Source organism: Triticum urartu, chromosome 2, assembly GCF_003073215.2.
Source record: "Triticum urartu cultivar G1812 chromosome 2, Tu2.1, whole genome shotgun sequence".
NCBI classification, from domain to species: domain Eukaryota; kingdom Viridiplantae; phylum Streptophyta; class Magnoliopsida; order Poales; family Poaceae; genus Triticum; species Triticum urartu.
In genome coordinates, this window is record NC_053023.1 from 81608996 (window position 1) to 81631163 (window position 22168).

Genomic DNA, 22168 nt, shown 5'->3' on the forward strand with positions numbered 1-22168 from the left:
CAATGATGACGCCATTGCAGCAAGACGCGGGAGAGGTGATTGAGAGAAACCACACCAGCCTATAGGAATGATTGAGCGGTGTCTTAAATCACACCACATATATGTATGGGAAACACTTGTAATCAGAAAACTTGCAACACGAATACTATGTGGAACTACGAGATTATGCTACTAATCAAAGTAAAATTCAAACGGTCGATCATGCACGACGATATTGACAAAATTCGTCCAAACGTGAACGCAAAATTAAGCATTTTTACGGGCGATGAAAACTACGAACCAATCACAAAAATAGAACCGTAATATTGATGTGCATCTTTTTTGTCTAGAGCTTATCTCAAATCAAGTCACCATTGTGTAGATTAGAAGGGAGAAAGAAGAAATAAGATTAGGAAGAAGGTTACTAGAGGTAGAAGAAGATAGCACGTACAGGCTGTGTATTAGCTCGCATCCCTTCAGCCTCCTCTCTCATGAAATGGGCCCATCCATAGCTCATTGTGGCTCATCTCAGCCTAGCTCGCTGGAAACTGCCGATCTGAGCGTTCCCAGCGAGACTGACCCCAAGGTGCTTTGAGTTTCATACTATGCAGGTTCAACATTGAACACGAGAAACTAAACAGCCTAGTTTCATCCTGCATGAATCTGATTGATCTCTACGCAGGCTACCAAACACGTCTCTAGTGTGATATACAACACTAATAGAAGAGGCTACGGTATTCTTTCTCTAAAATACTTCCGCTACATTTTTAATAGTAGATGATTGTAATGATAATGCAGTAACATTTGTGATCATGCTGACAGTTGGACCGCGTTCTTGGACATTTGTATGGGGGCTGTTTATGTTAACCTGTACTTAGAGGACATGTTTTCAGCATGTCACATGGAAAATGCTGATGTGGCTCGTATGTACGACTGTACTTGACAATGTATGGCGGATCAACTTCTTTGATCTCATCCCCTGCAAAAAGAAACTTCCTTGGTCTCATGATCTTTTTTGATATGGATGACGCCCTTTGGTAAGGTACGTAGTGAAGTCGTTTGAAGCTCCAAATTGCGGCACATTTAACTTGTTTTTGATCGCAGCAGTTGTTCCTTTTTTGTAAAGAAGAAACTTACATACCACTTGCTACCATGATTAGATTCATCATGAAACGAATTTTCATACTTTTTCTTAATATTGTGGACGTAGAATTTTTTTTCTCTGAACTTGGTCAAAATTAAAGAAATTTGACTTTCCAAAAAATAATACCACTTATATTTTGAAACCGATGGAATATTTAGTTGGGCGAATTGGGAAGATGATGGAGTGTGTTTTATTTTATTTATAATACAGTGATCTTGGTTATAATCCGGTAATTTGATGAGCCTTTTGTGGTGTGGTTTTGTATTATCCGCTAATCAATGTATATTCATGTGGGAAAATTCCAGCGTTGGTGGCTGCATATACTATATTAATGCTACAGTATCATATGGTGGCGCTTGTTTTTTCTAGATGATGGGAGGATGCGCCGGATTGATATATTTTGATAGGCCAGTTGTGGTTGATTAATTTAAAAAAATCATTGGGCCAGACCAAAATCGTAAACCAAATTTATAATTGAATACCTCAATTGAGCGAAAAAGCTTCCAAATTAGATACATGAAACTACAAGATTTTAACTGAAGAGCTCCTTGAGAAATTGTTGACCCATTCAAACTGGGTAATGAATTCTAAATTGAAGATTTCAATTAATTAGGAGGCCTTAAAAATTAAAAAGCATAATGTATAGTATAAAAGAATTGAAATGCGAGAGTTTTGAGAAATTGTTGACCTAGTTAAAATTAAGTGATCCAATTTTAGTTGAAGGCCTCAATCGAACATGGGCTCTTTAAAGTCAAGAAGCATATTGTTAGACTGCTCACGGTGGAGAGTAATATAGAGTAGTAACTTGCCGATGTTATTAGTCTACTACCTTCATAGTGGGTAGTAACATATGAATGGTATTATGAAAGAGTTCATTTATTAAGCTATAGACTCATTATGCCTTAAAATGTGTGATGTTACAGTAACTACCTAAGTTACCACAAACCCCTCTCTCCTTATTAATTAGCTGCAATCTTGTATTAAAATGTGTGATGTTACTAGTCTTATTGTGGGTAACAAACAAAAATTCGCTGCCTAGAAGTAGAAGAAGGTGGAAGGATCCGAGCGAGGGTCCAGGTCAGGTCATGTGAACGGACGGAACACCCAACAGCCGCACTGCACTTCACTTCTCCTCCACTCAAGCCTCGAGGAGGGCAAGAACAGAGCAGCTCCCGCATAGCCCCAGCCCCAGGCGACTCGAGAAATCGCCGGCAATCCGGCTCCGGCTCTCCAGATTCCTCTGCCTCTTCTCCTCAAGGTATCTTATCTTCTTCTTCCTGCCATTTCGCACCCACCGCATCCCACCCGTCTCCCCCTTTCGCTCCGTGCAGTTTTGGGGGTTTGGGGGGTTTTTGGACCGGCGCACCACGCCATCCGGGTCCGGGGCCGACGGTCAATTCGTCTCTCATTCGGGGTAGGATCATCTGTTTGGCTTTTGTCTGGAAGGTTTCTATGTTTAATTAGGCCCAAATCGAGTGCTTTCTTGAGGTCGGACGCGAGAAACTAAAAATCGCATCAGAACTGGGGTTTGGGGCAGCACCTAGGTTTGCCGCCGAGGCTTGCGAGCACCCAAATCTGTGGTCATCTTTAATTACGCTCCCGTTCATTCTGATGTTCGTGCTGGCTATCTGACAACAAACTGTGCTGGTTTATTCCATCTCCACTTTTGGTTCCTGAGGTTGGGAATTGGGATGGTTGGATTTGGCTGTGAGCTTTTGGTTCCTGCCGGTGATTATCTTCTGATTCAGAAAATGCATGCTCTTTTTGGTATGCTTGCTGCAGACTAAATTAGTGGGATTAGAATGGAAACATGGAATGTTGGCATTTAATTTGTGATGAAACAGTTCATCTTTCCTTGAATTTACAGATTTTTTGTTGTGTTTGTTACCAGAGTTTTTTTTTCTTTTTGAGATAGTTTGTTACCAGAGCTAGTTATGCCCACACTTAAATGTTGACATCTGATGGGTCATGGTGTTTGCATGTACTCCCTCCGTAAAGAAATATAAGAGCGTTTAGATCACTAGTACAGGCAAGGGTGAAAGTACACAAACGATATTTTCAATGCACTCTATGCATTTCACTGTCTTTTGTTATCTTCTTCAGGATGGATCCTAGTAGCTGCAAAAGGCAGAAGCATGATACCGGGCATGATAGCACGCCAGGCACCCAGTCCCCGTCAAGCATCATAAGTCATAACAGATCTGTGCGTCTTAGGTTTCTCGAACGATTCGACGAGTTGAAGTATGGGAGTGCCACTGAAGATTACAAGGCAATTGAGAGAAAGAAGCACCAACTTATCAGCACCCTTGAAAAGCTGCAACAAGTACCTATCAAGTTGCCCTGTGCCAGCGCGGCGCTGGAGACATCAGATGCAGGATTACATGGTGCTGCACAAAGTGGGAAAAACATTAGTTCTGATAATATTGTCGACTTGGATCAGTATGATGTTGAAGATAATACCCATGGTAACATGGACAATACTGAGGCTCAGAAAACGGTCATTTTACTTGATTCTGATGATGAGGACATGGTTAAATCCTTCGGAGATGGAAATTTATCTGGTTCTAAGCAAAATGCTGATTTTACCCAAGATTGCATGCCGGCTGAGCAGCCTTGCCAAGACCAGGACATCATCATGCGCAATGATGAGAATATCAATTCTGAAGCTCTTGTAGTTGATCCAGGAAAGCGCAGCATGGGTATTGACAATGAGGTGCATTCAACTCGTCATAAAAAGTCTCTGTTTTTCAATGCATCTAGTTTCCCTCAAACAATATTATATGGACAATTATGCATGTTTTTACTACCTGAATAAGAGAGGAGGCAATAGAAATTATTCCTTCTCATGATCGCAACAAATAGCTTACGTGATTATTAACAAAGCATTGATGGATTAAACCCATAGATCATCTTTTTAATGCACAACTGCCTCATAACCTAGTCAAGCCTCACCAACTGCTTAAAAGTATCGCGTTTGTCGAAACTTATGCCAACATGATAAGTACTGACTAATTGCCATCTATGTTTCAAGCCAAAGGAAATTGCTTTATTCGATGGCCACGATACTTCAGAGCCACAACAACTGAACAAGCAAGGACATGATCACATAAACATTCACAATGAGGTCTGCATCGCTGTTCACTCTTGAAATGATAATCAATATTGTTGTTGAATCATGTTTTTTTTCTATATTGTTCAATCAGAGAACTACTGGTAATTATCGAGCATGTTCATATATATGCCTAGATGCTAATACATATCATATCTCAATAACACCAGAAGTCCTTGGCCATTTTATTTTGTTATATTGCGCTTGAAGCAACTCAATGATGTCTGTGAAGAAAATTTCTAATATATATTTAATATCCTGCCTTTGCCCTGTTGAGTTATAGGGAAATTTGATTTTACTTTCATCATGTTTTCCAGAAAATATGCCCACTCAGTTTCAAAAAAGAAAAAGTGATTGATTGTTTCACATGTGACTATATGGGAGACAGTATTGTTTATTAATCACAATATCTGGATTGATGAATGGAATTGTTTTTCCCAGTAATGTTCACTATCTTGTATTTCAACAGAGTCGTGATGAGGAGAAAGAAACAAGGGAAGGAGAAGGTGAAGATGTCCAAAGTAAAGGCCACATGGAGAACAACAATATATCTGCTGTAGATTCTTATGAAATATCTTGTGAGGTCATACAAAGTGAATCCATGGAAGAGGGAAATTATAATCACATTGATACCATTGACAATCCAGTTGATGAGCTGGATGACCTTTGGAAGGACATGTCGGTTGCGCTGGCAATGTCGAAGGTACCTTTTTAATAAACTCATTTCAATCCATCTTCCCTTTATTTGTTTCTTATATCAAGTTAGATCTCAACATTTCATGAACCTCAGTGCCTAGCTCCCTTGATAAATTGTTTTCATGCCTGCACTAATGAAATGGTTCTCAGCCAGCACGCCCTATAGAATACAATATTTGTACTACATGCGTATAGCCGAGGACCATTTCTTCCTCTAGTACTTGATGTATATCATCAAAATTTAAAAAATGTTAATGTTGTCATCCCCATCAGTTATGTGACTCTATTTTGCACTTTATCACTGAAAAGTTTAGAGTTGGAGTACACGATCTTACTGGTTGTCTTGAAACAGCCAGTTTTTCATTTGCATCCAATCCTTTTTCGTTGTCACACATATTTTGATGCTTTACCATCATCATACTACTGTTTTGTGTTCCTTTATGCATTCACTTTGTATAGTTTTCTACCATTACTTGCTTTTTGATGAGTCTGACCAACATAGTTTATCTAACCAGACCATTGGAAGTGATCACAGTATTGTTCCGTCAGAGAAGAATAGTTCTGAAGTAGTGGATGATTGTCATCATGACTTCGTGATGAAAGATGATTTGGGCATTGTGTGCCGTGTTTGTGGTTTGATCCAGCAACGCATTGAGAATATTTTTGAGTTACAGTGGAAAAAGGTATGTAGTATCCGTCCAAATTAGTCCAATTTACTTTCTTGAATACTCCATTTGGCATCACAACTCCATTTGGTATGTAATATTTTTGAGTAATCTAGAGATAACTACTAAAAGATTCAAAGTACACAACTTCATTTGGCATCACAACATCAACTAGTTATACCGTCTTCTTGTCAATCAAATCATTGATGATTAGTTCTGGATGTCATCATTCATAAATTTTCTTCACCGGTTTATTTGTCATTAGTGATTAATAGATCGAACAAATTTCCTATACGAGCACCCATGACATGTGTTTTAGATTTTGACTAATTCAGTTCATTTTTGTTTGTTAATTTCTACTTTCTCTGTTCAAATCAGCGCAACCAATCCTACAGAACGTACCCGCAAGAACCCAGAAACTGCAACGATCTCGAGGCAACTACTAATCCTTCAGGGATATTCTTCAAGTTGCCCCTGGTACTCTGTCAATCCACCCTCAGCATTCAGAACGGATGAAACCTCACCAAGTGGAAGGTTTTAATTTCTTGATCAAGAACTTAGCAGATGAGAACAACCCTGGAGGTTGTATTCTAGCACATGCACCAGGTTCTGGAAAGACTTTCATGCTGATTAGCTTTGTTCAAAGCTTCCTGGCCAGATACCCGGCAGGAAGGCCATTGATTATCCTTCCAAAGGGCATTCTGGCAACATGGAGAACAGAATTTGTCCGTTGGCAAATTAAGGACATGCCCATTCCACTGTATGACTTCTACTCCTCCAAAGCTGATAGCCGGTCTGAACAACTTGATGTTTTGAACCTGTGGGAAGAAAACAGAAGCATATTGCTGCTAGGGTATCAGCAATTTGCATGCATAGTGTCGGATCAGACGAATAAAGCAGAAGCAGTCATGTGCCAAGAGAAGTTGCTGAAGGTCCCGAGTCTTGTCATTCTAGATGAAGGCCACACTCCGAGAAATGAGCAAACTGACCTACTCAATGCACTTGGAAGTATAAGGACTCCTAGAAAAGTTGTGCTCTCAGGAACCTTATTTCAGAATCATGTCAAGGAGGTCTTCAACATCTTGAACCTTGTCCGGCCAAAATTCTTGAAAACGGAGCGATCTCGTGGGATAGTGAAGCGCGTACTAAGCAAGGTGGACATGTTGGGGAAAAATGCAAGGTCAAGGAACATTTCAGATAAGTTCTGTGATTTGATTGAAGAAAACCTTCAGAAGGACGCAAATGATAAAATGAGAGCGATGATCATCGAGAGTCTACGCGAGCTAACTGCAAACGTGCTCCACTATTATCAAGGCGAGCTTTCGGAGGAGCTACCAGGACTTTTGGACTTGACTGTTTTTCTGAAAATGAGTACTGAGCAGGAAGAGGTCCTGAGGGGTTTGGTGGGACTGGGGAAATTCAGCAAAAGTGCAAAATGCAGTGCTGTTTCTCTTCATCCATGCTTAAAGGATATCCAGAACATTAAAGACAAGAACCGAGATATTGTCGTTGAGAAGATCGGTTCCATCATGCGTGGAATTGATATCAAAGTTGGGGCAAAGGCAAAGTTTATATACAATTTGTTGTGTCTGTCAGAAGCTGCAGGAGAGAAGGTACTCGTGTTCAGCCGGTACGTGCGTTTTCTCATTTTCTTGGAAATGCTGATCGTAAGAGAGAAAGGATGGGTTCCAGAGATGCACATTTTCAGCATGACCGGTGAATCAACTCCAGACCAGCGAGACAAGGCGGTCGAGAGATTCAACCAATCACCAGACGCTAAGGTTTTCTTCGGTTCCATCAAGGCATGCGGCGAGGGCATCTCCCTCGTCGGTGCGTCGCGGGTTGTCATTCTGGACGTCCATGAAAACCCTTCCGTGATGCGCCAGGCGATCGGTCGTGCTTTCAGACCAGGTCAGACCAAAATGGTGTACTGCTACCGCCTTGTCGCTGCCGACTCGCCGGAAGAGGAGGATCACAACACGGCCTTCCGAAAGGAATGGGTGTCCAAGATGTGGTTCGAATCAAACGATCTTTGTGGCAATGATGATTTTGAGCTTGCCACTGTGGACGTTTCAGAGAGCGGTGACAGGTTTCTCGACAATGAGGCGTTGCGACAAGATATCAAATCTCTATACAAAAGGTATGTGTATCCTAATCGTGCGAACGAATCTCATTAAACATTTTGTTTTTCTGCTAGGATGTTGAATGCATCAATGAGTACACCAAACGTCGTTTTCTTTGCAGGTGAATGGCAGTGGCAGGCGCTAACGAACCAGTGAGAGAAAGAACCCGGGCAGGAACTGAAGTTTGAACTTTCTATGCTTCTTTCAGTGTTTTGCTAATCGTCTTAATCGTATTTGTATGAAGAGATATAAGAGGGTACAAGTCTAGTAGTACAAGTATTTGCAGTCTGAAATGCTAAAAGTGTCTAGTGGACATGTATATCATTAAAAAAGTCAAATTATTTTGAAGTTTTTATGATTTTATTGTTCATCCCTGGAGCCAAAACGCCACCCTTGATTGCGGATTGCTGCAAGAACATCCTTACTTCGTGTTTTTTTTTCCTGAGGCCTTGTTCGGTTAAACCTCTCTTGGAGAGGATTGATGGGGAACTTGACTTGTAGGGGATTTAATCCTCTCCAATCCCCTTCAAACCCCTGAACAAGCTCTGTAATTTTCGGGGGAATTACACAACCGTTACCGCTAGACAGTGTAGATCTCGAGGGAAGCTCAGCACTGTAATTTTCAGTCGAAAAGTGCCCAGCTCCCTGTGTTTTGCAACACAAGAATAGTTGGTTCAAATTACTTATCAGTCTAATCAAACTACTTAGCTAGTTCGATAAAGTTAGGTATAGATGTCATGAACACTAAAAAAAACGTTCTGAAGGAAAACAGACACACAACAAAAACAACTGCACATCAGTGTTCAGAATGGTCCTGGAAACAGGCAAACAGTGGTGCTATCATGGAACGCTAAACAGAAAAATTCAGCAGGGCTAGCAATGGGAGAAGCTTCAACATATACATTCCCCATGCAGTCATGATGAACACAACAGTAGCAAAGAATTGACATACGACGCAACATTATCATTTCTGCGGTTTACTCTGTTTATTTTAGCAACACTTAATAACAAGTCTCTGTAGACTGGTTCCTCTTAGCAGTTTCTGTAGACTGGAACTCTGAAGTCTGTCACCGGAAGAAATGAGGACAAATATTAAAATTTATTTGTGGTTGAAAATAAGATATTGCAGCATCCTTGCTTGCTGAGACAAACATATCTGAACAATAAATGATGTCGTCTGGAATGATTTGGCATTTGAGAATAGATTAGTTCCAAGAAAATTATCAAACTGTAACCAGCTAGAGAAGTACTCCCTCCGTCCCAAAATAAGTGTCTTAACTTTGTACTAACTTTAGTACAAAGTTGTACTAAAGCTGAGACACTTATTTTGGGACAGAGGGAGTAAATGAAAGATGCCTGAAATTCAGTTTTCATGAGAATATAAGCACTGCAGATAACATAGAGATTCAGAGTTTACATAGGATGAGCTCAACAGCAACTACTACGTGCATATTAGGGTCCAAAATATGAATAAATTGGAGTCTGACAGATAATAACAGAAGTTTAAATTTGATTAGGTTCTTCTGAGCGTGTTGTGGTTCCTTGATTATCTTCAGTTGATCCATTTGCAGTGCTGCATTGTGGCTCTAACTCCTCCATGACAGTTGCTACGCAGTTGGATGTTACAAAAACAGGCAGACCACACTCCAATCTTTTGTCTGGGATCCAGGTAGTTGTGCATCCAAATGGCATGATATTTCTGTAGTCGCGTGAGATCTTAGATTCATCAAAATTAACACTCCAGGTCCTACCTAGGTAGGGCAGGCTGTAGTATGGGGACATGTATGTAGCAGAGCTAACCCCAATCTTACAACAGATGGCGATAACATGAGAGCAAGGCTTGTGAAGTAGCTGCGGCTTGCTGCATGAACAGGTGGCAGTTTTTTCAACTGTGGATCCTTCAGACTTATTCCTGCTGAGGGTATAGTCCGACTTCAGGTGAACAGTCACCTCCCTCTTCCTTCCCTTAACTGTAAACTTCCGATCCAATACCTCACCACGAGCATTCTTCTCATCGGCGTACTTATACGTAAGTGTATGCGTCTCAGATTTCTGCATTTTGGAATTCATGTCAACCTGTACACATTCCGGGAAGTTAATTGATGGGTTGCCGATTGCTTTGTTTGCTGCAGCACTTGTGTTTTCAAAGTACTTTACCAAGCGCAGGAATGTTACCTCCACTATCGCACTGAGCGGAAGGCATGTGATACCTTTCAACACAGGGTCGTTCTTATATACATCAGCTATATCACTGCCCATGATGCCATACCTTGCTCCATCTCTGTCATATGCCAGTGACCACTTCTCCTTTGGTTTCAGACTGATCCAATCAGAGAACTTTGTTATCTTTCCTTTGGTGTCATCGGCATGATCTTCTTCCTTCCCATCCTTCACAGAATCATGTTGGTTACATTGGCTTTGTGCCTCAAGGTCTGCCACCTCATGCTTGACTGATTCCTGCTGCATTTTCCCACTAGCGCCACGTTCTTTCTCCGCCATATATGTGGACGTTAACTCGTCTAGCTCCTTCCAGATTTTACCAAACTTATGGCGTCGCTTCTGCTGGCAAAGTTTCTTGAACATCAGCAGCAGCTTCTTGTCGCCAAAATACGCAAAGAAGTTTTCAGCAAGGTCTTCCATGCATCACCGGCTTTCTGCTTTACGCCACTGTCGATATTCGTATTTCAGAAGGTCTTCCACAGCATCAATCAACTCCCTTTTGTAGTCGTGTATAATGCACACATCAGACTGATGCACCACTGCTCGCTCCAAATTCCTAAGAAACCACAACCAACTTTCCTTGGTCTCACCCTCAACGATAGCACATGCTACTGGAATGGAAAAATCATTAGCGTCCAATGCCACAGCAGTCAACAGCATCCCTTGATATTTCCCACATAGTGGTGTGCCCTTGATGCATAGCACAGGGCGACAGGTACGGAAGGCCTGCAAGCACTGTCCAAATGCCCAAAACATACGCTGCAGGACTCGGAAACCCTTACACCCTGCAACCTCTTCATCCTTGATGTCTACAAAGCAACCAGGGTTCTTGCGTGCTATTTCCTTAAGCAACCTTGGGGCAAAGTTGTGTGAATCATAAAAGGTGCCGAATTCCCTCTCCAGAGCAAACTGTCTTGCCCTCCACGCCTCAGCGGGACTGATCTTCTCGCCTAAGGGTCCAGTGAGATAATGTACCAATTCCTTGGCTGTCATCGTCAGGTCATCCACAAGGTCACGGAAGGCATAGCGACTACTTGCCAGGCACTCCGTCCCAGGCAGCACAACAGTGGCCAGTTGAGAGTAATCATCATGTACGGCTTTGAGCAAAATGGCGTAGTGCCTGGCCTCAGAGGATTGCACATACAACATGAACTTCTGTGTCACATGTTTTTTTCTCTTCAATTTATTTGCAAAGGAACTCCAGCATTTGTCAGTACAAAACTCATTCATGCCCCACGGGTAGTCCTCCAAACAACAGTCTGGTTCGGAGGACTCTTCGTCGAAGAAATCAGTTTTGCGTTGCTTGAGGAACCCCTTGATATCGAGATCTTGTGTTTCTGGATGGAGCCGGAACAGCCTGAAGATCCAGAGCTGTAGATCCACCAATGACATGGACTGTGGCTGCAGCGGTAGCTCGCCGATTAAGTGAGCACATTTGTCTTCTAAATCGTTGCCACGCACGCGAGAAAACGGTGCTCTACATCCATAGTACACAGGCATCTGAATCGGCTCCTCGACCTACACCATCAAACAATGCCACAATACACATGGAAGAGATTCAGACGAATGAAACAACCAAGTAAGTACTGGGGACAAATTCAGACTAACTAAAGTATCACTATCAAGTGAGTTGATGGATGGGTACAGTGAACTACAGACCTGCGTCTTGCGAGGCTTGCTGACAGCCTTTGCCGTCGCCAGGGCCTTCCGCTTCCTCGCGCTCGCGGCGGTACCCTGCGAGATCAGAAGACGCAGATCTTCAACAAAACGGGCGGCGGCGAATCAATCGAGTGGTACCCGGAGGGCGGCGAGGAGAGCGTACCGGCTGGGGGACGGGGAGCGCGTCGGGGCCGGCAAAGGAGGGGGCTTCAGCGGCATCGGCACCGGCGCGTGCTTCGTCCATCGCCGGCTTCGTCGGAGCAGGGTTGCCACCGTCAGTGCCGAGGCCGGCGTGGGTTTCCATCTCTTTCTGTTCGCGCATTTGGGGAATGGGGAATGGGACGAGGGAGGGTTTTCCCTCGCTTCTGGAGTTTTTCCCTCCATTTTCTCGTGATGGGCCGCTCGTCCCATCACGGTTGTACCTGGGCTGTGAGAAGGCTCAGCATTTCCATTTGCTGTGGGCTCTCGTCCCCACTGAGAAAGAACTCTCCCAAATTGTCTCAAAAAAGAACTCTCCCAAAAAAGCTCGCAATATTCTCTCAAAAACAAAAGCTCACAATAAAACAGCAGACACCCCTAGAAGAAACAGTACAAGATGGAAACCATGTTACAGTGGAAACATGTACAAATTTGAAGCTGAAAATCATTTGGGTGGTATGAACAATGAAAAATTCAGCAATGAATAGTGACAAAAACTGCAACATTTTTTTGACCTAACTATTCATGGAAAACTTGTTTTTTTTTATTTCTTGACTCCCAAATGAATATAGATTTGACTATCAAAATTTTCAATGTATTTGGTAAAAAATAAATAAGTTTGACTTCTGACAAAACTGAAACTTCAATTAATTTGAAACGGAACGGGTTGAATGGAAGATCCTTACCGCCATAATATAATCGTATAATCCAAGACATCAATTTAACAGAAAATGGTGGATTTCCTAATACTAAAATATGTTATTTAACACCATATTTTCCTATCATTATCATGAATAGAAAATACCATCATCACCTAGCAAACACATCTCTTCCCGAGCACGGATACGACATGCCCCGGCGTTAAAACCTACTATTTATCTTTAGTTCTCGTGGGAAGTAATCACTGAGATTATCACCACCAGTAGCAACGGTCGTAGGGTGATCATAGCACACCGTGAAAAAAAGGAATAGTTCAGCCGTCCAGGTCCATGTGCTTTCAGTCAAAATCTTTCCGGGCGAAAGTGATTTTAATCATTTAATGGACATGGTTGTTGGCCTGTTCCAACTGAAGAATGGTTGATTGATTTTGTATATTCATTATTCACCAGTCTAATCAAGCAACTTAGCTAGTTCGATGAGGTTAGGAATAGGTGCCATAAACACCAAAAGAAAAACGTACACATAAGAAGAAGAACCGAGTTCAGAATGGTCCTCTGTTTGTAGATGTAAAGTTCAGAAAGATCTTGGAAATTGTTTCATCATCCAATACTCAGCATAAAAATGCAACAGAACTGCAGAAAAATGCATTATGATTCTTTATGGTCTGTTGTTTCGTCACTGAACACACGGCGGAAAAAATGCAGCAGGAAGTTACTTTCCTCCTGAGAAAAAAAAACATGATGAATGATGAAGAACAGTAGCAAATAATTGACCAACAATGCAACATCATCTCTGTGCATATCATTTATTTTCAATTTAATGATGAATAGGCAGTATTCATTCAGTTTCTCGCGGGAAAAGCCATAACATCATTATATTTGTTTTTGGAAAGACCAACTTAACACAGGTAAATGTGCTAACACAGCAAACTGAAAGCAGCATCTCAACACCTGATGGCAAATCTGTAGACTGGCTATTTAAAAAAAATGTAGACTGGAACTCTGTACCGCATTTGCATATGGATTCAGAGAAATTGTTCACAATGCACAGATCTTGGCAACATTATTGCTTGCAGTGAAAAACATGTTTAAACAAGAAATGATGTCTTCTAGAATGATTTGGCATTCGAGCATGCAAGAGTTCCAACAAAATTATCAAACTGTAACCTACTGGAAAAATAATAATAATAATAATAGAGGGGTTGATTTGCAGTCACCCATGGGCGTAGTAACCATATGCCTAAAATTCAGTTTTCATGCACTGCAAATAATACCAGAGGTTCAGAGTTTACATAGGATAAGCTCGACAGTGACTACTGCATATTTAGGGCCCAGAATATTAATAGCTTGATAGGTGATAACAGAAGTTTAAATCTCATTAGGTTCTTCAGTGCGTGTTGTCGTTCCTTGATTGTCTTCAGTTGATCCATTTCCAGTGTTGTGTTGTTGCTCTGACTCATCCGCAACAGTTTCTAGGCAGTCTGATGTTACAAAAACAGGAAGACCACACTCCAACATTTTGTCTGGGATCCAAGTTGTTGTGTTGCATTCAAATGGCGTGATATTTCTGTAACCCTGTGAGATCTTATATTCATCAAATTTTCCACTCCAGATACTACCTAGGTAGGCCAGGCTGTAGTATGGAGACATGTATGTAGCAGTGCTAACCCCAATCTGACAACAGACGGCGATGACATGAGTGCAGGGCCTGTGAAGCAGCTGTGGTTTGTTGCATGAACAGGTGGCACTTTCTTGTATTGTGGATTCGCCAAACTTACTTATGCTTTCCGATTTCAGGTGAACAACCTCATTCTTCTGCCTCGATTGAACTGTAAAATTCCGAAACTGTTTCTCCTGGAAAACATTTCTGTTTTTGGTGTCTAGGCAAATCACGCGATGCATCTTGGATTTCTCCATTTTTGAATTCATGTCATCCTGGACCCGTTCAGGAAAGTTCATTGATGGGTTGCCAATTGCTTCATTTGCTGCAGCACTTGTGTTTTTGAAGTGCTCTACCAAGCGCAGAAATGTCACCTCCACTATCGCACTGAGCGGAAGGCATGTTATCCCTTTCAATACAGGGTCATTCTTGTATATATTTGATATATCAGCGCCCATGATGCCGTACCTAGCTCCCTTTGTGTCATGCACCAGTGACCGCTTCTCCATTGGTTTCAGACGGATCCAGTCAGAAAACTTTGTTACCTTTCCTTCGTTTTCATTGGCATGATCTCCTTCCTCCTCAGAGTCCACTGAATCAGGTCGGTTGCATGGGCTTTGTGCCTCCAGGTCTGCCTCATCATGCTGGACTAACTCTTGCTGCATTTCCTCACTAGGACCACCTTCTCTCTCTGATGTATATTTTGTTGTCAACTCGTCGAGCTCCTTCCAGATTTTAACAAACTTATTTAGTCGCCTCTGCTGACAAAGTTTCTTGAACATCAACACCAGGTTCTTGTCACCAAAATATGCAAAGAAGTCTTCGGCAAGGTGTTCCATGCACCACCGGCTTTCTACTTTCCGCCATTGTTGTTGGTCGGAACTTAGAAAGTCCTCTATAGCATCGATCAACTCTCTTTTGTAGTCATGTATAATGCAAACATCCGATGGATGCCTCACTGCTTGCTCCAAATTCCTAAGAAACCACATCCAGCTTTCCTCGGTCTCCCCCTCAACGACGGCACATGCTACTGGAATGGAGTAACCATTAGCATCTAATGCTATAGCAGTCAGCAACACCTCTTGGTATTTCCCGCATAGTGGTGTGCCTTTAATGCATAGCACAGGGCGACAATGATTGAAGGCCTGCACACACTGCCCAAAAGCCCAAAATATACGGTGGAGGACTCGAAAGTTGCTACATCCTGCAACCTCTGCATCCTTGATGTCTACAAAACCCCAAGGGGTTTTACATGTTATGTCCTTAAGTAACCTTGGGGCAAAGTTGTGTGAATCGTAAAATATACCAAACTCCCGCTCCAGAGCCTTCTGTCTGGCCCTCCACGCCTCAGGGGGGTTCATCTGCTCGCCATAGTGTTCTGCGAGATAAGCTATAATTTCCTTAGGTGTCATTGACAGGTCTTCCACTAGGCGGAGGAAACGGAAGTTAGAAGTTGTCAGGCATTTCGTCCCAGGAAACACAACCCTTGCCAGCTGAGAGTAATCATCGTGCACGGCTTTGAGCAAAATACCATAGTGCTTGATCTCAGAGCATTCTGCATACAACATGAACTTTTGTGTCGCATTCCTTTTCCGCTTTAACTTATTGGCAAAGGCACTCCAGCACTTGTCAGTTTGAAAATAGCGTGTGTCCCACGGGCAGTACTCCATATACCAGCCAGGTTCGAAGTCGTCGAACAAGTCAGTTTTCCGTTGTTTGATGAACCCCTTAATAGAGAGAGCTTGTGTTTCTGGATGGAGCCGGAACAGCTTAAAGATCCAGAGTTGCAGATCTACCAACGACATGGACTGCGGCTGCAGTGGTAGTTGGCCGATAACGTGTGCACAATCTTTTACTCCAGGAGAAATGTATGAAGAATCAACTAAATCATCGCCTTGCACGCCATAAAACTCTTTGGTTCGTCCATAGTATACAGGGATCTGAATGGGTTCTTGAGCCTACACCAAACAATGGCAGCACATAGATGGAACAAATTCAGTTTAGGCGAATCAAACAAGCAAGCAAGATTATTGCGGCGGCAGGTTATAAATGACTTATTTGGCACAGTACAGTACAGTGCGGTACAGTACAAACCTGCTGCTTCCGAGGCTTCCTCGCCGTGGCTGCCGGGGCCTTCCGCTTCCTCGCTCCGGCGGCGGCACCCTGCGAGCTCAGAAGTCAGAACACACAAACTTCAACAAAAGGAGCGGCGGGGAATGGATCGAGTGGCACGCCGAGGCGGAGTGCGGCGAGGAGAAGGTACCGGGTTGGAGGCGGGGGCGTCGGCGCCGGTATGGGAGGCGGAAGAGTCGGAGGCGTAGGCGTAGGGTTCCTCCGCCGTCTCCATGGACGGCTTCGAGTATCGGCGGCGGTTTCGAGCTTGGCAGTGGAAAGATTGGGAGGAGCTCTTTTTTTTTCAGAACGGAAGAGCTTTCCCTCCGTTTTCTGGCGGAGAGCAAGGGCCAGGCCTTGTTCAGCATGGGCCGCTGGCTCTAGCTTTCTTTTGCTTGGGCTCTGGGCTTTGCATTTCTTGAAGGCCCCCGTGCAGCACGCCAACGTTTTGCTGTCGTGTTATCCGGGACTGAGCTGGTGTTCAGATTCGGGAAAACGAAGTACAGAAAATGGAGAAGCTTCAACGCATACATTCCCCACGCAGGAATGACGCAATATTACCTGGTTCTAATGAATCAGCAGCATTTCTGCCAATTTCTCTGGAAAAAAAAAGAGTCAATTACATCACAGGTGTCTAAACTTGACAAGAAATTTTACTTTTGGTGCTGAAACTTGTGGTGTACAGATATGTGGTGACAGAACTTGGCTTCGTGGTGCATATACGGTCCGAATCATGTTTGCATACGTACTGAGCGCTGACGAGGCGCGGGACCCTTTGTCAATGTCTGGAAGGCGCGGTAGAGGCATGTGGCCTGTCTATTTGCGGCGAGGCGCGGGACCCTTTGTCAATGTCTGGAAGGCGCGGGTAGAGGCATGTGGCCTGTCTATTTGCGGCGAACCCCCTGGAAGTTTTATTTTTGACACGAAAAAGAACATGCGGCCGCATATTCCCCTCAGTTATCTCAACATCCTACTGGTAACATGCGCAGGGCTTGCACTAACAGATCTTTGGTTCGAATCCCGGTCGTCCCCCAATTGTTTGTGTATGCAGTTTTGGCAATAAAAAATCAGTTTCCTCACTATAAAATCAGAGAACAGCATAGGCATCAGTTTGTTCTGGAGATGTTATATACAGTTTTTGATAGCAAAATTTCAGTCAGTACAAATTCAGAAAATGCAATTTGTGTATGCAGTTTTTGACAGCAAAAAATCAGTTTTACTCAGTACAATTTCAGAGAAAGCATAAGCATAATTTTTTTCTGGAGATTGCACATACAGTTTTTGATAGCAAAACTTCAGAAAATGCATTTTTGTCAGTAACACAGGAAACAAAAAACATAAAAAAAATTGCTCACTATAAATTCAAGGCTAACAGCATCACACTTCATTTAGTGTGACACAGGAAACATCACACTTCATCTCTCTCATGCTATCATGGCAAGGCTATCAGCATCACACTTCATTTAGTGTGACACCGGAAACATCACACTTCATCTCTCTCATGCTATCATGGCAAGGCTATCAGCATCACACTTCATCTCTCTCATTCCTTCACTTAGTGTCCTTCCAGGCTGACACCAGTATACATCATGCTGCCCTATCTCTCTATCATAGCCTAGCTGCTTCACAAAGTCTTCAATCCACAGTATAGACCAAGTGTCACAATCACAATGATCAATCCAATCAACTTCATAGTCAATGTAGCTGTTGTTGTTGCCAATTCCACAGAAGAATCCTTTGTGATGAATTTCTATTGTGAAATGCCCATCAAAATCATCTACAATTCAGAGAATGCAAAAACATTCAGTTCACTGAGAAAATCTTCAGTTAACACTGCTTTAAATTGATAAGATTTTCACTTGGAAGTGCCAAATAGTAACAGCAAGCAAACATGTTCATTTAAGTAACAGCAAGCAAACTGCTGTACCCACATCCTACTATGGGAGTACGCATTGTTTACTACTGGATCTTCAATTAGTAAACATGTTAACTGAAGATCCACTAGTAAACATGTTCATTTAAGTGTCACAAATTTCCTAACTTTCAAAAATGAACTGCTGTACCCACAACCACTGTCAAAATATTCAGTTAGCTACTGTCGAAAAACTCAGTTAGCTACTGTTGAAAAATTCAGAAATTCAGTTAGCTACTGTCGAAGCATTCAGTTAAGTATAGTTCATGAAAATTACAAACTTCTGTACCCACATCCAATGTTTTCACAGGAGAAAACATGTTCTAACAATCTTCTACAACGGGTGGCTAATTTCTGAGGCATATCTCAATATTCACGTTCACAAAACAGAGCCCTTTTTAACCCAGGAGAAACCATGTACAGAACCTGCACTATGGATGGATGTGAAGGGGGTCTGCTCGCGCCTTCCAGCTACTGACAAAGGGTCCCGCGCCTCGCTGGCGCGCCTCGTCAGTGCTAAGTACGTATGCAAACACGATTCTGACCGTATATGCACCACGAAGCCAAGTTCTGTCATCACATATCTGTACGCCACTAGTTTCAGCACCAAAGTGAATTTTCTTGCCAAGTTTAGACACCTGTGGTGTAATTGACTCATAAAAAAGCAGCAATAACATGAGGAGAAAATGACTCTATTTAAGAGGTATGAAAATAAGGGATTGGACTTGGATTCAGAGAAATTGTTCAGCATGCTCATTTCTTTGCATCACCCTTGCTTGCAGAGAGGAACATATCTAAACAAGGTATGATGGGCAATTGAGCACGACAAAATCATCGAACTGTAACCAACTACAGTAGAAAAGAAATAAGAAACGAGTTATTTTGCAGTCTCCCATGGGCATAGTGACCACTAGAGATTCAGGGTTACATATGACAAACTTGATAGCAAACTCGATAGTCGCTTTCCACACAAAAATTCCACTCCAGGTCCCTTGGGTTACTGGGTAACTTTAACATGGTGGAATTTGTAATATTCAAATGGACATGAAAATTTCTTAGGGGGGCTGGATATGCAAGACTGCTATTGCACATAATTCGAATGAAAAGCTAACATGATCTGAGAAAAGCCAAACCTATTTGTCAAATAGCTGCAATATGATGCAACCTTTTTCACATACTTGAGAATTAGATTACATTATCTCAAACCAAAAAAAATCTTCTAACCAAGAACTGTTCCAAACATGGTTATGTGCTTTACCACTCAAACGAAGTATTGTGAAATAAGAGATGAATCCATTGCATCCGTGCTTCAGCACACACTTTTCCGACTAGAGCAGTAGAATGTTTTAATAAGTCATAGATGCATACAACAATCATATACACAGAAAGTTACTCGAATGCTCTGCACAAATTCAGGCCAACAACATTTTATTCATATCTGAAATCGATTACAGTGCGACTTGATAGTCGATACATTGAGGACTTGCTTAGCTCAAAGCTTCACCCGCACATACACACAAGAGTTCACTAACCAATGTTACTCAGTCGGAAACTGCAACTTTAACTCACCAAGACGCCCAATGCCTAAGAATCCAGTTCAGCCAAGATTAATTTTACAGGAGAGTCAGCATAGTCTCCAGACGCTAGGCAGCTCACATGATTATGTGTGTATCGACAAGTTCAATTCTACTCCTTTTTCCTGCTACAAGCCGGGTAGCAAACGGGCGTTTTGGATTTTGCGGCGAGTGCGTCTTACGCTCTGTCTCGTGCCGGAATTGCAGTACATGAGTTTCCTTTTTAGGCTCATCTGCTTTACTTTGATTTATTGAAAATGCCCTTTATTTACTTAAACCCTTAACTTAGGACCAGGTGTGGATGTAGTGTAACTATGCCGTACACATCTTAACAAGATTTTTGCTGCCTAGCTAGATGGAGACTCTGCTGACACACTAGTAAAATTACTAATGACTGAACGGGATTCAAAGAACACTAGAAATCTTGGTAAGCAAGTGCAGAACCTAGAGATGCAAAGATTAAATGAAACTTATGTGTGCATGGTTTAGGAAGCAACTAAAAGACCAGGGAAGGCGTAATACCACTGGACGCAGCCAAGGAATTGGTTGCTTCCTTGGTGCTGTGGATTTGCATCGCTTGAGCAAAGTCCCGTCGACGAGCCATCTCGAGGAGGTGAGCTTGATAACGCCATGCTTGCTGTCGTGCTTGGAGCAGCTCCTCAGGGGACTTGGTCACGTCGGAGTAATGGATCCACGGGTCGTTGAACTGCACGGTGTCCGCCATCTGCTCCACCTTTCGCCGGGCCTCCGCTCGGCTGCGCTCGATGTCGCGCCGACGGCTGGCCTCTTCTTCGGAGGCAGAGCGAGCCTTGTCGAGGCGAGCCATGGTGAGGCGAGCGTTCACGATCAGTTCGCGCATGCTGATCTGCGGCTTCGGTTGCACACTGGGCGCAGCAGCAGTGGCAGGCAGTGGTGTAGAGCCGACGAAAGAGCAAGCCTTGGAAGCGACCTGACGAGAGACCTTCTTCACAGGCGCAGCAGCAGTGGCAGGCAGGCAGAGTGGAGCCTTGGAAGCCGGGCGCTTGCGGTGGTGGCAAGCGGACTCCTCGTCTTCAGCCATCTGGCGCCCACGGGCACGGATCGCGCACCGGACGTCCCCGGGGTCAGCACCAGCAGCGGCCGGCAAGGTGGTGGCAGTATCAGAGGCATCGAAGGAGCCGGGCATCGCCGGCGCATGGCTGCGTTCTCCGTGGTTGACACACCAGACACGGACGGGATCAACACGGGCCGCCTTGGCAGGAGCAGCGACATCAGATGCGGCCGTGGCGGCGTGGTGATGGGGACGCCCTCCATGGTCGACGCCGTAGCGGCGGAGTTCTTGGGCGGCTGCGGCGGCCTCCTTGGCGAGGCCGTCTTCCTCGAGGCGGCGCTGGAAGTCGGCGTCCCAGCGGGCGAGGGACTCCCGGGACTCACCGGTGGCCTTGGCAAGGCTGTGCTTGGTCCAGTACTGGAGCACCCTCTCGAGGGCGCGCGAGGACACCCGCGTCTCCAGCGGGAGGGCTTGGGCGGCGGCCAGGCGATAGTCCCACGCCGGAGCGACGAGCACCTTGCCGTCGGAGCTACGGAGCTGGAGCACCTTCGCCGCCATCGATGGCGTGTCCTGGATTGGATCTGGGGATCGGGGAGGGAGGCGAGCGATTCGAGTTGGAGCCGCTGCCCCCACCGCAAGCGCTTTTATTCATCGGAGAGCTCCTGGTTCTTGCCGGAATCGGATTACCAGCTGTCGCCAGTCGCCGGCTGAACTGGAAATGAACTCGAACTCGAATTCACAGGGGGCAGTGTACCCGAGCTCCGCGGCGCTAGCCATGGAGATCTTCAGGTGGCGCGCTCGCTGATTTCCCAGAGATCCCCGAACCGCAGCTCCCCCCGGCGCGAGGAAGACGGCTGCATCCCTCCGTCCGCTGTCGCGCCCCGCGCCGCCTCATCCCTCCGTCAGCCGGCGCGCCCACACGCGGGGCTCTGTTCCTCTGCTCCTTTCTTGGCTCCGGCCTCTCGGGCTCTGCTGCTGCCGAGGGCATTTTTTTTACATTATCAAGACTTCTATTCCTCAAATGATCAACATATCGTTTTACAAGTGCTTGGGAAATAAAGATGGGCATAGAATCACGAAAAATGCCTGCAGCTACCGAGCTCCAGTGCTCTTGGTATTTGAAATTTTTTTAAAACACACTTCGGATGCTTAAAAAATCTTAAAACAAATAAGTGAATATGTACACATGTTCCTAAGGCCTGGTAAAAATCTGGAAAGAAATACATTGTATTTTAGGAAATACAAAAAAATTGACAGAAATAACACCCTTTTCCTCCTATATACTGTCAGAAATTTGTTTCTTTCTATAGCGCAAAACAAAACGAGATTTGTACCAAAACTTTCCACGGGTATTCAAAATGTATATATGTATCCTCGAAAAAATTCACATTTTTTGAAACTTCCAAAACATGAATTTCAAATTGTTCA

The 22168-nt window shown here is 43.8% G+C and overlaps 3 protein-coding genes and 1 pseudogene across 3 annotated transcripts; 1 reads left to right on the forward strand and 3 right to left on the reverse strand.

Moving 5' to 3' along the window:
* Nucleotides 1-2231: 2231 nt before the first annotated feature.
* Nucleotides 2232-8099, forward strand: LOC125535982 (annotated as a pseudogene).
* Nucleotides 8100-10350: 2251 nt separating this feature from the next.
* Nucleotides 10351-11953, reverse strand: LOC125541119. Its single transcript, XM_048704596.1, has 3 exons — nucleotides 11759-11953; nucleotides 11596-11670; nucleotides 10351-11454 (listed from the first exon to the last, which is right to left on the reverse strand). Exons 1-3 carry the CDS (start codon nucleotides 11915-11917, stop codon nucleotides 10360-10362), a joined length of 1329 nt encoding a protein of 442 aa, XP_048560553.1. The 5' UTR covers nucleotides 11918-11953; the 3' UTR covers nucleotides 10351-10359.
* Nucleotides 11954-13686: 1733 nt separating this feature from the next.
* Nucleotides 13687-16535, reverse strand: LOC125541120. Its single transcript, XM_048704597.1, has 3 exons — nucleotides 16376-16535; nucleotides 16207-16275; nucleotides 13687-16070 (listed from the first exon to the last, which is right to left on the reverse strand). Exons 1-3 carry the CDS (start codon nucleotides 16457-16459, stop codon nucleotides 13821-13823), a joined length of 2403 nt encoding a protein of 800 aa, XP_048560554.1. The 5' UTR covers nucleotides 16460-16535; the 3' UTR covers nucleotides 13687-13820.
* A 3004-nt stretch (nucleotides 16536-19539) lies between these two features.
* Nucleotides 19540-21737, reverse strand: LOC125535983. Its single transcript, XM_048699064.1, has one exon. The coding sequence runs from the start codon at nucleotides 21296-21298 to the stop codon at nucleotides 20207-20209; it is 1092 nt and encodes a 363-aa protein (XP_048555021.1). The 5' UTR covers nucleotides 21299-21737; the 3' UTR covers nucleotides 19540-20206.
* Between the last annotated feature and the right edge of the window lie 431 nt (nucleotides 21738-22168).

What these genes read in the sequence shown, in the direction of transcription:
- LOC125535983 (XM_048699064.1), bottom strand. Translation starts at nt 21,298, where the DNA reads ATGGCGGCGAAGGTGCTCCAGCTCCGTAGCTCCGACGGCAAGGTGCTC.
- LOC125541120 (XM_048704597.1), bottom strand. Translation starts at nt 16,459, where the DNA reads ATGGAGACGGCGGAGGAACCCTACGCCTACGCCTCCGACTCTTCCGCC. An exon ending in ACGCCCCCGCCTCCAACCCG is followed by an intron (nt 16,276 to 16,375) that starts GTACCTTCTCCT and finishes CTGAGCTCGCAG; the next exon opens with GGTGCCGCCGCCGGAGCGAG. An exon ending in GGAAGCCTCGGAAGCAGCAG is followed by an intron (nt 16,071 to 16,206) that starts GTTTGTACTGTA and finishes TGTTTGGTGTAG; the next exon opens with GCTCAAGAACCCATTCAGAT.
- LOC125541119 (XM_048704596.1), bottom strand. Translation starts at nt 11,917, where the DNA reads ATGCGCGAACAGAAAGAGATGGAAACCCACGCCGGCCTCGGCACTGAC. An exon ending in CGCTCCCCGTCCCCCAGCCG is followed by an intron (nt 11,671 to 11,758) that starts GTACGCTCTCCT and finishes CTGATCTCGCAG; the next exon opens with GGTACCGCCGCGAGCGCGAG. An exon ending in GCAAGCCTCGCAAGACGCAG is followed by an intron (nt 11,455 to 11,595) that starts GTCTGTAGTTCA and finishes TTGATGGTGTAG; the next exon opens with GTCGAGGAGCCGATTCAGAT.